The sequence below is a fragment of the Harpia harpyja genome, chromosome Z (assembly GCF_026419915.1).
Source record: "Harpia harpyja isolate bHarHar1 chromosome Z, bHarHar1 primary haplotype, whole genome shotgun sequence".
NCBI classification, from domain to species: domain Eukaryota; kingdom Metazoa; phylum Chordata; class Aves; order Accipitriformes; family Accipitridae; genus Harpia; species Harpia harpyja.
Genome location: NC_068969.1, coordinates 112,084,012 through 112,099,079, shown reverse-complemented (window position 1 = coordinate 112,099,079; position 15,068 = coordinate 112,084,012). Strand labels below are relative to the sequence as shown.

The following is a 15,068-nucleotide window of genomic DNA, read 5'->3' as shown; positions in this document are numbered from 1 at the left end:
AGTGAGGCAGTTCAGCTGAGTTAGACTTTTGGATGAAACCTGATTCCAAGCAGATGTTTTCAAGTGGTTTGGCATTACGGGTTTTTTGGGGGTTTGGGGTTTTTTTGGTTTTTTTTAGAAATGTTAAATGCAGTGACATCTCTTTTGCTATGTTATGCTGGCACTGGGAGGGTAGTAGTCCAGGAAAGAGCCCCAAAACTCCTGCCCAGCATAAATGTTTCTTATGAGTCTGATATCACCTGCGTATCAGAAACAAGAATGCAAAAAGAGTGCTTGAAAAAAAATTGTGGCTTGAATAGCATTTATTTGATGTAAAGGGGGGGGAAAAAAAAAAAAAGAAAAAAGAACAGTTTCAATAATAAGATAAATTAGTCCTGTTAGCAAAGACTGCATTATGAACGATAATGGGAAAAAGCATGATATGCATATTCTGACTGATATACGTGTCATATTGCCAAATAACTGTTATTTTGCATGGGGTGATGGGAAGAATGAATTCTCTGGATAGCATAAAATGAAGAACTAATTCTGAATGATGTGCAAAGTCTTTCTAATGGCTGAGACATGGCCTTCATCTTTTGTTGTTTTTCTGTTCTGTGCATATGGTTTCTTTATGGTACTGCCAAAATGTCCCTGTTGCTCAGCAACAGCAAGCTGAAATAGCACCAGTTGGAGGAAATCTGCTGATTTACACTGGTCATAAAGTGTGTACTCCTACCCGAGTGCAGATTTTGACATAAGAGTGAAAGCTAGCCTTTGTAGGTTTGTCTCTCTGGGGCACACACAGTTCTGGGAGGGGGGATGTCAGTTCAGACACCAAAAGATATCCTTTTCCATTTGCCCAGTTTGACAAATGGAGAGGTGCATCCTCTGGACAGAACATGACTTTATCTAATCCCAGTGTGGGGGCCTGTCCAGCATCTCCCCTAGGAATGAGTCTTCATTTGGTCTCAAGGAGGTTTCCAGCTCTGCCTGTAGCTCTGCAGGCACAACACCGTGCCTTTGGCTGATCGTGCCTCCTGTACAGAAGCAATTTGCACATTTAAGAAGGTATCGATGCAGCAAAATGCCATAAGTACAAAGAGCAGAAGTTAGAAGTTTCCAGAGCATCCCCCATACGCTCATTTCATAATTTTATTTTCCAGCATCTTCTAGACTACTTATTTAAGGGATAATCTGTCTTTGGAAGAGCCTAGTGATGATAAATAGAGGAAAACTTATACCAAACTCAAAAAGGCATGAATATTTGTTTTAAAAATTAACTCCGCACAATATTATGTAGCTATGTACCAAGTAAAACACAGGAAATGGTACATTTTTACAAGTGATCTGTGGAGTGTCAGTCATACAGAAATACTGTCAAACATCTGAAAACCTAACAGTTCACCAGAAAATACTGCCAGCAGTTCATCTCAAATATTTTTCACTCAGATCTTTTTGATGTTTGCAAAAAGGCATGTGTTTTTCCCAACCTCAAAAATCAGCAGTAGCACTATTCGCAGGCTACTTCTGATTTCCTCTGCTACAAGAGGAACAGGTTTTGATCTGCTTTCCCAGAAGCAACGTTACTGCACGTAGGCTGATGTCAAGCGAAGGACCTGAGCGTATGGAGTATTTTTGGTGAAGATGTCAGCTTCGTCATGAGATGAAGTATCTCGATGAGCCAGGCAGTGACCAGCACTGTTGGGTGCAAGGTCACCTTCCTCCTTCCCTACCTGCAGACCCCAGGAGCCCGTGCAGAGGTGGCACAAGGCTGGTCTGCTGTAGACCTCTGCTACGTCCACCAGTCCTCCAACAATCCTCTTCCCATCGTGGCGTGGCGGGAGATGGCAGAGCAGCAACTTCGGCAGCAGACGAACTTGCTGCTTGACATTTGTGGGCCGAGGGTGGTGATGTAGGGAGAGAGGTCAAGAAGATCAGCTCAAATTAGTTCTGCTTGTGCACAGGCTGAATAGAGCCATTTTATTGCATAGGAAAGGGACAGCAATGACTTTGCTGCTGTCCCCTCCTTTGCTAACACATGACCAAGTTGAAGTATCAAGAAAAATCACGAGATTAACATAAAATCATTACTCTTATTCCTTTTTTTTTTTTTTTTTTCCTTTTTAGAAAAGGATTCTTTTCACTGGTATTTGCTTTCTTGGCCTTGGGTTTACAGACTTTTCTCTGCAACTGGGTAGGCCTGAAACATTTATTTCATGAAATGTTCCAGCCTAGTGCAAACTAAAACATCCAAAAGCTGGGGCTGATAGACAGCCTCTCCCTGCCATTATTGTGATTTTTACCACAAGTCTTGCAAGTGTTAGCAACACTGCCTGCAATTTATCTGTGTCCATCTTGTGTGTGATGATTGCTAATGCACATCTCTCTCCACTGGGCTTGAGAGATCCTCCAGGTAGAATTCTTCACCATCTATTTTCTACTTAGCAAAGGGTACTCTTTATTCCACTTCTCTGCTACTATGAAGCTCTCTAAGACGTATCCTATTGCTGTCGTAAGCTGGTTTTAGCCATTAATTAGGAGTCCCATCAGATGCTGAGAGATGCTCTGCTCTTTATTGCTTTACGTCCGATTGCTGTGACTTCGATTTCACAGACTGAGTTTTCTTTTCAACTTCTAAGTCATTTCCCCACTGCTTAAAATTGAAGTGTCTTTTCAGACATATGTGCTTTTGAATCGTTACAGATTGGTCTTGGGAAAGGTCCTTCCAGCACAGCACAGTTCTATCTAATCAGGATAGCACAAAGGAATGCAGTGGAAAAAGTCTCTCCACTCATGAGGTGGTGATTTTGGTTTTTTTGGTCTTTTGACTTTGTAGCACACAGATCATGTTTTTTGGGGAAACACCTTGCACTCTTGCCTTAAAATCTGCAAAGTATCTCTCTTCTTGGGTCTTTATACCTCACAGCAAGACCTCTGATGTTTCTTCATCTTCAGGTAATAAGCTCGGTTGGCTTCTGGATAGGTGACTTTGGAGAGTGGCAGCTTGTAGATGGCAGAGTTGTTTGTGCTTATTAACAGGAAGGTCAGCGCAGACAAGCAAAAAGACCAGGTTCCTGATGGCACCCCAAACTGCAAAGGAAAATACAAACCACCTATTTACTGTATGTCTTTCTTTCATTTGATCCCCCAGCCCTTGAACAAAACCCAGAGCCAGGTAGCTTGGAACAAGCTTTCTCGAGGAAGTCTTGACTTGGTTTTGCATGGAGTCTCTCCCTGGGGAGGCAGGATTTCTTTACGAGATCTTGACATTGTGCATTAACCTGCAACATCTACCAGCTCCGGTGAGAAGGCTGCCTTCTCTTAGTGCATCTGCAGTGGTCTTGGATGGACCCTCTCCAAGACCCATTCTGCCTTTGGCTGAATTATTCTCTGAGTCTTGGTGTTCTGCCTCACAAGCCAGGAAAATGTCCAAATGTTCAAGATGTTCAGATCTGTCTTTGGGGAAAAAAGACCTTAGCTAATACACTACTTACCACAGACAACATGTTAGTCACTGTTGCTCCCAGGTAGGCACTGAAGAGCGCTGTGAAAAAGAAAGGTAGTTCCTGGTGATTTTGGTTGCTCGCGGAGGAGAGCAGCAATGGCAAAACATCTCTCACACTGCCTTGTGTAGCTCAACCAATGCTTACAACCATGCCTGGACAGCCCCCTCTTAAAGCTCTTTCCTTTGCACTGTGTCCCCTCCAACCTGGAGCTCATGGAAAGGGCGAAACAAAAAAAGAACTGGAGTGATGAAAAATGAGACTATGGAAACAGAGCCTTTTGAAAAATGCACTGACATGGAAAGTATGTAGCTTGATGGATGGGGTTAAATAGGAAAATAAGCCTTCCACCCCCATCTCTCCTGCCTCTAGGGCTGGAAGGTGGGTCAATGAGATACAAAGCTAAATCTTTTTTATATGAGCACTGAATGAGCAATAGTTTCACTCCCAGCTCACTGTGATATTGAAATTTCATATGGAATTGCCTTATAAATAATTCTTCAATCATTCTGTGTTGCCTAGCTCATGCCTTTGGTATCTGTTTCAGTAGACTGAGGAAACTGTACTGTCTAACTATAGGTGCGGACTCATCTTGAGCTCCAGTTTTCTCAAAGTTTAGATACGTCCTCCTCCAAAGAAGGAATTTGAGCTGGTATCTATGATTGGAAAAAACAATATGATTCATCCAGCAATGTTGAACGAACACAATTAATGCCTCAAAACTAAGCATCTAATTTCAAAGACCTTAGTTAATCAGCATCCACTGATTGCATCTCTTGTTTTGAACACAACTCTTGGCTGAAAGTGAAAGCACTCCTTTTATTTTGTCAGGGATGTTAGAGCAATGGCTCCAACATCCAGCTCAATCATTCGGCAGTCTCGCCGAAGTCCATCTGTCTGTCTAGAGGTGGCCATTTGGCTTCTGCTCGCCTCCAGTATAAATGCATCTTGTCTCACTTCAAAAGGAAGCGTGGTAATAGTGAAAATCCATAGGGTACGTACCACAGGCAATTGCCAGCAAATGTGTCTGCCAGGTGAAAGCGTAGAACATGCCTCCGATCGCAACGCATGAGAGGGAGCTGTTGTAGCCCCACAAGCCGGAGTAGATTTTGCTAAAAGGTGTTGCTAGGCTCAGTGCTGGAAAATAAGTCAAAGATGTGTCATTCCTTGGCTAAAGAGAAAAAAGCAGCTGAGAAATGGCATGAATCCAGCTTTTTAAGGGCTCTAGCCCTCATACGTACATGGAATTCCTATTTGTAGTCGTGTTGCTATGGTCTAAGGCTAAAGCCACTTTAATCTAATGCAATCACGGCAGAATTTCCCTACTGCTGTAGAGCTCAATTCGGCCGTGTGATTTCAGCAAAAGATGCATGAGTGAACGAGCGTACGTGTGAGCCTTAAATGTATCCGTGAGGCCTGCACATTCAGACTGATGGCTATGACTTTTATTAAGCTGCTCCTAAACCTGTCAGAATATACCCAGAAATGAAGTATTTAATGATAAAAATTCATTTCAGCCAAAAGTAGGCTTCTTTCTTCTGAAGATTTCCACCATCGTGAAATGAGGTAAGAGAATGGGAAAGTCAAACAAAAGAATTCTTAAAACAGAATTGTATGTATATTTTTTTTTTTCAAGCAGTCATTCTCCAATGGAAGAAACGTTTGTGACTGTAAGTGCTCCACTCATTGCAGTTCCTCTTTTATTCTCCATGTTTTTATATAAATCTGCAACACAAGTCAAGTCCTTACCTGCCAGCATCCCTACTGCTGATCCAATTGCCGCATGCAGACAAATGAGTGGAGAAGAGATAAATAAAGCAATCAGGAAAATTCCTCCAGTCCAGGGGTTATCGCAGCCATAAACCTGGCCCACACCAACTGGAATGGATTGCAGGAGCTGCAGGAATTTAAAAAAAAAAAAAAAAAAAAAAAGACAATTTGTTATTGGCTTTGTAATTTTCTTTTTTTTTTTTTTTAAAACCTATTTTTCTTGGTCAGATTGATGTTCGGCACTTGTTAGATGCAGTGTCTCTTCCTGGACTGTAAGTGGAAAGTTTGGACATTTCTCAGGAGACAGCAGGGCATTTCCACAGGGTTTCCCCTTCGATGAAAATGAGTCATGCCTTGTTCCGGAGCCATGAGCTCCTCTGCCAGGTTTTTGCTCTAATATCAAATGCAAATGTCTTTTGTGAAAGGGTTTGCTCATCATCTTTACACATGCTGCTGACATGACCGTTTTTGCATGCTGTTATGGAGCATGAGAGTGGATCTTCTCCTCAAAATGTTGAGTTCCTCCACATGGAACAGCCCATTTATGGTCCTCATAAAATTATGTGCCACGGTAAATGTTTTTTGAGAAATGTTCACTCATATGGATTGCTATTTAGTATCAATTAACTTCTTTTTCTTAATAACTCCCAGGGAACCCCTCAAAAGAGCCCACTGAGCCTTAGGGGAAAGCTATTACTCCAGTACCTACGTTGTTTACTATGCTATGCAGGAGAATAATTTTTTTTTTTTTTAAAGGTCCCGCTTGAATCTTAACTAAAAATATGTGAACATGTGCCTGCACCCAAATTTGTAACCATTCTTCCATAGTAATATCTGCTTGCTTATTTCTAATCAGAAAGATGCAATTTTAAAAACGCAGCACTCTTTACATGGAGAACTAAAATTAACCTGTGAGTGAACTGGTAGTCTCGGCACAACCTTATCTATGGGGTGCTGATCAGTATACGCACAGTAATGGGTAATTAGATTCTAGAGGCACTTTGAAGATTATAGTTTAGATCCAACTGTAAATGAAAGATAGCAGATGATACCAAAAAGATTCATATTTTCAAGCTATCAAAATTGTCAATTCCTGGAGTAAACCTTTACGTTTTGGATAATAGTTATCTTATAAATGCAATTTTGTATTGCCAGGCCGTAATGCAGTAACAGAAAGGAAGATAATATGATTCTATAGCGGTTTTCTTTGTAAATCGAGAAGGTTGTTATCTTCAGGACACCCTACCATTGGCATTTCAGCATTCGTCCAGGTGATGTTTGGTGTTGCTGTTGCAGACTGAATGACAGTTGTAGGGAAGAAGAGGTTATGGGGTCCTGATGCAGCCAGATAGAGGGTCAAGGCCAAGTTGAAAGGCAAGGTGAAAACAGGCAGATCCCACTTACAGAAGACTGAGCCTAAAGCGCTGGTGAAAACAGGGCTGAAAGAAGAACAAAATGGTCTCACTAGGAGCTTGTCAGCTAGGAAAAAAAAACCCCAAACAAAACCCAACAAAAAAAACAACTGCAGGAAATTCACTCTATTTTTTTTAAAAAAGCTGTTTAATTTCCTCAGTGTTTCTGATAAAATCAGAGATATGCTAGGTCACCCGGTAAATTTCCTACCCTTCCCAGGGCAGTTAGCAATGTACAGATTCCTGTCAGGTTACGCAATATGTGGTGAATTTGGTGACCGTGAGGGAGCCAAGATCCTCCATTCATGTGGAGGATCCAGTGATTTAATGGAGTTACTTCCCAGCTCAGTCTCAGGGTTTACTTTTTTTCCTTGTAGTACGTGAAGTGGCTTGAATTTAGGACAGCCGTGTCAGGTCTGAGTGAATTGTGAAGAAGGCTGTGTGTCCTTGTTCATTCTTAGGGATCAGGGTCATTAGAAGTAAAGGCTGATATCAAAGGTATGCATATTAAAGTGAGTATAATACCACATGAACTCCAGGCAGACAGATGATTTGTGTGGTTTAGCAATCTCCAGCTAGACATTTGGGGGCCAAAGGCCAGCTTTCAAAATTTTCACTGTCCAAATACCTAGCAGATTATGGTGTCATATATATAAGTAAAGTATTATTAGTTGTTTGTTTTCATTAGCATCAACCGTCATGTCTTGGGACCACTGAACAGCTTCTGTGCTTGGAGAAGTAAATTTTCATGACATTTTTATATGGCAGCTTAAATAGATGAAACACTTGTGGTTGATGGTGGTGGGGAATGGTGAAAATAATGTTTCTCTTGAAACAAAAATGAATTGACTCATCGCAGCAATATGCCTAACATTTGGGGCATTGAATTACACATGATCAGCCATTGATTTTCCTTTTCCCCGTTGGGTTTATTTGTGATTATGCGGGTGTTTTATTTGTTTCTGGATTACATTCGAGTTTAAAAGTGCAAACAATGATACAGATTTAGTAGCACGTATGTGCCAGTTGTGTTTCTTTTGTGTTGTAGTCGGCATAGTGCGTAAAATACAACAGCTCAGTCTCCATGTGGGGACACTGGAACTGGAATAAGAAGCAGATTTGCCACCCGACTTACCACGTCATGGATACCAGTGCTACTGGCAGTAGAAGCCACCAGTGGTAGTTTCCCTTAGCAGAGAAGACGGCCATGAGCAATCCCACCAAGACCCCGTTATAGCCGTACAGGCCTGCTGCTATGGCTGATCTGTGTGAAGAAAACAACTATCTTGAAATTTTCTCCCCTGGGGGTGCTTTGCTCGCATCACCCCCTCCCTCCCCATGCAGTTGTGACTCTGTGTGATGACGACCTGCCAAGGTTCCTGCACCGACCTTCAATTTACTTGAGTCCCATGTCCTCTCAGCAACTACTCCTTCTGCAGTTACGTCTAGTGTCTCTTTGCACCAGATGCAGCTGGTGGGAAGATCTGTCTGGTCCTACCAGACCAGATACGTAGCCGGCGAAGGCTAGATACGTGCTCTTCAGCCACGTCGCTCGTTTAACACGTAAGTCAGCCCTGAAGTGACAATCTGGTTTTGAAGGGGAAAAGGATGGACTTACCTGTCCTGACCCAGAATAAGTGCTGTTAAAGTTGAGACAACTGTTCCTAAACAGCCCGTGAGCGTCCACCATGGGTTCTGCACTAGGCAGCCAGCAACTACGATAAGCCCACTGAGGGGATTGTTGACAAACATCACCTGGGATATCCCACGCAGCACCCAGTCAATAAACTGGATCATGAGAGGTTTATCTGGAAGAGATCAAATTAAATAATAAACTGCCCCCCCCCCCCCCAAATACACAGATGGTACTGATTCGGGATGTTTTTTTCGAAACTCAGGAAGAATTTTGGCAGTGGAACTTGGCAGCACGACTGGAGCAATGAATCAACAAGACTGTAAAACCTGACTGGGATTTATTATGGTCTATACTGAAGACTTACAGCTGGAAAGCTGAGATGAACAGTGTGGTTGCCAGAGTACCCTGGACCGGATTCATATAAACCAGCTAATTTATGATGCCTGTGCCTCAGATGGCAAATCGTGTGTGTATCCCATTGCTGATTTATTATGGGGACCAAACACACCTACCTATGTGTAATTTAACTTCACAGTGGCATTAGGCTTGACAGAAACTGCTCAGCTGAAAGGACAGAGAGCATTATGAAGAATGGCAGAGCACAAAATAACCATCCTAGGCTATGTTCTGTGGGACTAAATTCGCTTTGTACATGGCGTGTTGGGAGGTAAATGTCATCTCGGTCATCCTCAAGATTTAAGTGGTATGTGGATCTCTGCACAAAGCTGATTTTTTTCCCTACAAAATGGAAATAAATCAGGGCAGAGGTAGTTTCTGTACTACTCTAACTTGAATCACATTACTGAGAAGTTAGTTATTACTCCTTTGATGCAATTCTTCTTTGGAATTCCCTAATTAGTCATGATGAAGTAGCTTTACCTTTTAGCCAGGCTCCAAATTCCTTCATGTCTCCGGTGATGTACCCAACAGCTCTGCAGACTCTCTTCCCAGCTTTGCTCAGTGGATTCTGCTTTATTGGCTTTCTTTCCCCTTTGGTTTCTATCTTGACATCAACACTGTTTTCCATGTTGATGTTCTGACCCTTTGGTAAAATTCAAGGGAAAAAGAAAAGACAGTTCATTACAATGCCTCTTACTGATCCCTGTTTATTCTCTCTACCACATATTTTTGCTCACCATGTGTTATTTTGGAGCCAGAAAGAGGAAAATCCTTACTCTGAACACCTGATTCTCATGTCTCCATGAGCACATTCCCTCTTCATGTGCCTTTGGGACCCTGCGCTGTCCTTCCAGACTTTCATGCAGTCGTAGATTTGAACACCACAAGGAACCACTGAGCCTTGTGTCATAGTATTTTACGTTATTTTAACACCCTGCTCAGCTATACCATGTTTTCTAGAAATCAAGCAGCTCTTGATTTAAAGGGTGACTTCAAGAAGAGCAAGATGGCATTAAAGGACACTGGCTTCACAGAAGTTGAAGCTTACCTCAAGATTCAACTTATTAGAGATCCAGCACATCTAGGAAGCTGCTTCAGTGATTACGTTTCCTCTGCTGCTTAACCCATATTTCCAGTTTGATTTTATCCATCAGCCATCAATAATAGGTACCTAGAGTTAGGTTTATAGATCTCTATCCTGTCACCTATTGGGATCAGTTCAACCTTTCTCATGTCCTATAGCCAATTCGTTACTTGTCTAAGGGCCAATTCTCAATATGAAGTCAGCAAATTAAAACCAGCCAAACCTTTCCCTGGAGTGTATTCAGTTTCCTGACGAGTAGGACTAATTCTTGGTAATTGTCAAGACAAAGAAAACACAAGACAAGGTACGTTGTTGAGTGAATACAGAACCAGAGCTGCTTCAGGTCTCACCGGTGAGTAGCAGCTTGTGCAAGAAGTAAAGGATTTAAGTTGAGAATTAATAGTCTAAATAGGATGATACAAACACAAAAGTATTTGAGTTAGTCCTTGACTCACTTGCAACTTTGGTAAAAGCCTTCCCGGCGGCTGGGGAAGAGAATCCATGCTTCAGAAATACAGGTGCTGAGTACTTAAGCTAAAGCAGCCTCACCCCTGGGCGTTACACTTGCAGACCCAGACACGTGGTTAAACAGCTCTGAGTCTGTGTAGGGGAATGGCTGGTTAATGTACGTCCTGGCCAGTTTCTTACTGTGTGTTATTGGAGGGCTGTTGGTGACATTTCAGAAGTAGTAAATATTTGCACAAATAATAAACAGACATTTTCTGCTTTCTGGGAGGACCCACCTAATGCAAGGATAGGTTCCACGTGAAAGAAGCTGAAGACAGGACCAGTAAGTAGAAGAGTGTTGAATTTGACTTTGTGTAGGACACGAAGGCAAGGAGCTTAACTAGAGGAGGAAGAAAAGAAAAGGATGAGAGTATTGCTAGGGATGGTGTCTTGGTGCTGGAAGGCTTTTTCCCGGCTCAGTTATAATTCATTACCTTGATTCATTAACCTTCGCTTCTCTCATATTTTATTCTGAAATAATGGAATAAGTGAATTGGATGCACTTTCAGTTAAATCAAAATTTCCAGCCGAGATAAATGCTCTTCATTTGGTGAAACTGCCTTTACATTTTCAATTTATAGAATCTTCCTCTTTAGGTAACTTAGGCTTTCTCTGTTGCTAATCCGTAAAGTCAAGGGCTGTTGCATTTGCAGAGTGGTGTTGTGTGTCCCGTGCTAGCATGCCCAACATGTTTCCCCGCATGCGGACCGAGGAGCTGTTTGCACCGCAGGAGCCTGGAGACGTTCTGCAGCGTGGGATGTAATGTGCACGAGAAGAAGTATCAGAGTCACTGTCCGGCCCGCTCGCATGGTGGAGAAGAAAACGGGTCAGATTGGAAGCCCTAATTCATCAGAACTTTGAGTCGCTTTGCCATAGGAAGGCACATTAAGTGCATATTTAACTTCCCAGTGCAGCAATGCGAGTCCAGTGCTTTGCTGAATCAGGACCAGAATGAACGGGAAAAGACTTCTCCCGTGGTGAGTACCCGAGTGGAATTTCGCTTCTTTCTTGTGCAAGGTAATTTTTGCGCTGGGCTATGTAATAATTACACGCTGTAAATCCCTGTGAGATGTGAAACTTTTTATCTGCTCTCGACGCTGTTTGGCAGTGCATGGGCTGTGCTGCTGGCGTGGCAGCTGTGCGAGGCAGTGCTGCACTGTGCAAGCCTGGAGAACTCCTTTGCTCTGGGTTTTCATGGGCAGAAACGAAGTCAGCTCGATGCACTTGGCACGGCAAAAAGGCCAGGTGAGGCAGTTCCACCAACCTGGCTTGAACTTCACCCCCGGTGAAGGCTGCGTCAATGCCCTGCATACCCGTTCTTCCAGAATATTCAAAATCGGAGTGCTTGGGGGGTGATCACAGGCACCTTCTGGCCGGTGGTCAAACTCATGTTCACTGTGTCCCTGTCCATCAAGTGATGTGTCTCTCTAGAGAGGATTCGCATGAACTTCAGTTCATCTTTCCTATCAGCTTACATGGGAGAAGGAAATCATTACAAAACACCCCCATCACCTGCAGAGCAGCCTGGTATGCAATGGGTAGGCCAAGAGCACTCTTGGTTTTGGTGGGGTCTTGGTGACACCGTAAAGACCCAGATCCAGCCCCGCCGGCTTCACTGCCACCCCAAATGACATCGCGGGCGCCGTGGGAGGGCTGCCTCCTGCGTGCGGTGGTTCGGCTGTCACCACAGGCCTGGGAATTTTCCCATCCATCCAGAAATGCAGAGCATGGAGGACTTGCTCTACTTCTACTTAGTTGCCCAAAGAAAGTATAAAGGAGCAGTGAACCACCTGGAAATGAGCACCAGCAGAGAATTTTTGGGGCAATTTTAATAATTTTTGGCATTGTAAGAAGCGATAGCTGCCATATATGCTCAGATTAAAGATCTGCTAACACGTTATCTTGTTTTAGGGGGTAGGTGATAGCAGCCATTTTAAGAAAGGACAGAACACACGGAGATGTTCAGAGAATTTTAAGTCTTGTGAAGACCTGCTATTAAAGTTATGTTAACATGCAGTTTTCGGTCAAAGTGGGCTTTTTTTCTTAGTGGATGAAGGAGGGAAATGGAAATAATTGTGGAAGGACTATTCTGCTGGAACAGACTGCTTGGCTTCTGTGGGGAGAAAGGATTTTGTAAAAATTTTTTTATTCCTTATTTCTGTTAGTCTGGGAAAGTGTTTTTTTGATCTCAGATTCTGAACTAAAGACTGTGTAAGTCCTGCTCTCAGACACACAGCTTGAAGTGCACTGCCTGATCTCACGTATGCTCTGGAGAGGTGCTCCAGACGCGCATTTGGTAGGAAATCCAGTGTGGGCTCCCCATGCTGGTGTGTAACTGGTGTGATACAGGAGCAGCAGCAGGACACAGGCAGAGTGAGTCTGAATGGGATTTTCATCTCTGTGGTGCAAGGACTGACTTGCTGCAAGTGCAGAGGAACTATTTAAAATTATTTTCCCATGGTGTACCGTGGAAAGTGAGAGCTAGGTTTGGGGCGCTGCTGCTTTTCCCCAGTGATTCCAGACGTTTGCTGCGTCCCCTTGCCTAGATATCTTTGTGCTGTTGGATAATATCTTTCTGCCATCCTCGCTAATAATGCTCATGTAAGCAAAAAGGAAAGTTTTGCAGCTAGAATTATCTAAATACTTTTGTATCAGCTATGAAATGGAATCTGTGAGAATAGAAAAGAAAAAAAAAGATGTTTCTCTTGCATGAAAATGAAATCACCTCAGGGCCAAGAAGCTAATCTATTGTTTTTTTATCATCTTTTCAGAGTTAATAAATGTCCTGTAGCAAAGTACTGATGTTATGCAACTTCATGTCTCCCTAAATCAATTTCTCTTCCACTTGTGTACACTTCTTCCATGTCACGCCATACCTACGGCATCTCAGTAATGCCTCGTTAAAGCTGCGGCGAAGCAGGCTCCGTGCTGGTGCTTCACTCCTGCAACATCTGGCCTGCAAATACTTTTTTTATTCACGTGCTGAAATGGAGACAAGCCCAGTCACACATTCAGTATGTGTTATGCATGGTAAAAGTGGTGCTGTGCTTGCAGCTGGGAAAGGAGCAGAGGCTTTTATTTGGCTAATTGTTTTAACACTCCCAGGTAATAGTTAATTCCAAGCTGGTGCCTGCGTTGCTAGGTTTGGGGCTTTTATCTCTAAAAATGCAGCAAAGTTATCTAACATGTTCTCTTCTTTCTGGAATTTTCCTCTGTCTCTGACAAAATTCAAGTTACTCTGTAAATCAAGAGGATTTAAATTACCGTGCGGTATTTCTTTGTCCAAGGAACTGCTACTGCACAATTACAGTCATTGTATCTTGCATTCTCTGAATTGTTGCTGCGAAGCGTGCGGGCAGCCAGCTCTGTGTGCAGCATGTTTTTAGAGGAATTCCTGCATCCAAGTACAATAGGAGGAAAGGGCCAGATTCTCAGCAACTCTGATTCCAGCATAGCCTGTGTAATGTTACCAGGGGTTTAGTAAAGCTGGATAAATGTCGTGTTATGTATAGGAACACACGCACGCACAAGCACACTCCCCAACACAGAGAGATTATAATGCACTTGACCCTCACTGAAAAAAAAGTTCAGGTTTTCCAATAGAAGATACATTTCAAAGCATTAGTTCAAAAGAAAGCTTATCCCTCAGATTCAAATATTCATTAAGCCCATTCGCAATTCAATTTTCAGAGATCTGTCTCTCGGGGACAGAGAAATCCAGAGATACTATCACATTAACTGTATATTATTACTATTTGGGCATTTTTCATTTTGCAGAATAGAAAGGCAGTCAAAGGAGATGTTAAAGAGTTCCAGTTGTTTGTTGTTGTTGTTTGTTTTTTTTTCTCAAAGGTTCAGGCAACTGGGCTAAGCAACCCTAATAAATCCTCACCCTGCTAGAAAATTCTCAATAATTGAAATTCTTGTGACATTCGCTAACCTCTGTGCTCCTCTTGAGCTTTAGCTGCTCTCACTCAGGAGGACTGTTGAAATGCTGTTTGTTAGGTGTTTTGGGGAAGAAGAAAGATCCAGGTAAGACAGTCAGTCAGTAACAGGGTGCATGTTTATTGCTGTGCATTCAAAGGAACGAAGAGAATGCTCTTACCTCTCCGATGAGTTCAGGGGTAGCTGTTGCTTTGCTGGCTAGGACAGAAGGAAAGCAGGGCTAAGAGAGTGGAGAAAAAGAAAATGCCCTACCAGCTTATATAGCCTAGCATGGCTCCTGTCCTGATATTACTAATTAGTTTGTTTCTCCTCCCACTTAGTGAGCTCCAAGCAAATGTTAAGAAGTTTCCCTCTTGAATTCTCCACCTTTCCTCTTGCTCTGTCCTTGGTCTCTTGCCAACAGCCTGTCCAAATGTCCTCTTCCCTGCTGCTTTTTTTTTTTGTTTTTTAACTAACTCTCCTTTAACTCTGTCCTTTTTCCTCCTCCACCACTTAAAAGGACTCAAGGCTTCAAACCAGACTCTCGATATACCTGAGCTTGACCTCTCCAGTGTTATTCTCCTTATTCAAGACAGGTCAGCATCCTTCCCTCTCAAAACACTGACCTGGGAGTGTGCATCACAGCGTGTCGTGTATCAGCAGCCTGTTGAGTTTTCCTGTTTCTGGGTAATTTTTGGAGGCACTATTCTGTTAACACACCAGAGCGAAGGACCTGGTGACCTTCCGTTGTTTAATTGCTTTTTATCAGTTATTTGAGAAATTCAAGGGGTATTTTACTTACTTTTTTTTTAACCTGGCCTCCCTGGCTCGCTGGAGGAATCTGGAATATC

The 15,068-nt window shown here is 42.8% G+C and overlaps 1 protein-coding gene across 2 annotated transcripts; it reads right to left on the bottom strand.

Moving 5' to 3' along the window:
- Window positions 1-341: 341 nt before the first annotated feature.
- Window positions 342-14,596, bottom strand: LOC128137531 (urea transporter 2-like). Of its 2 annotated transcripts, XM_052778545.1 has the most exons (9): window positions 14,399-14,596; window positions 9,183-9,345; window positions 8,286-8,475; window positions 7,803-7,931; window positions 6,502-6,694; window positions 5,235-5,382; window positions 4,488-4,622; window positions 3,477-3,526; window positions 342-3,072 (listed from the first exon to the last, which is right to left on the bottom strand). In XM_052778545.1, the coding sequence occupies exons 2-9, from the start codon at window positions 9,328-9,330 to the stop codon at window positions 2,896-2,898; spliced, it is 1,170 nt and encodes a 389-aa protein (XP_052634505.1). In that variant the 5' UTR covers window positions 9,331-9,345; window positions 14,399-14,596; the 3' UTR covers window positions 342-2,895. The 2 variants fall into 2 exon arrangements, with proteins under 2 accessions (XP_052634505.1, XP_052634506.1); XM_052778546.1 differs by lacking the exon at window positions 14,399-14,596 and having other exon boundaries at window positions 8,286-8,455; window positions 9,183-9,324.
- Between the last annotated feature and the right edge of the window lie 472 nt (window positions 14,597-15,068).

Coding starts and splice junctions, on each gene's coding strand:
- LOC128137531 (XM_052778545.1), bottom strand. CDS start 9,330: ATGGAAAACAGTGTTGATGTCAAGATAGAAACCAAAGGGGAAAGAAAG. Junction 8,476..9,182: donor ATTTGGAGCCTGGCTAAAAG/GTAAAGCTACTT, acceptor GATCTCTTCCAG/ATAAACCTCTCATGATCCAG. Junction 3,527..4,487: donor TTTGCTGGCAATTGCCTGTG/GTACGTACCCTA, acceptor TCTTTTTCACAG/CGCTCTTCAGTGCCTACCTG.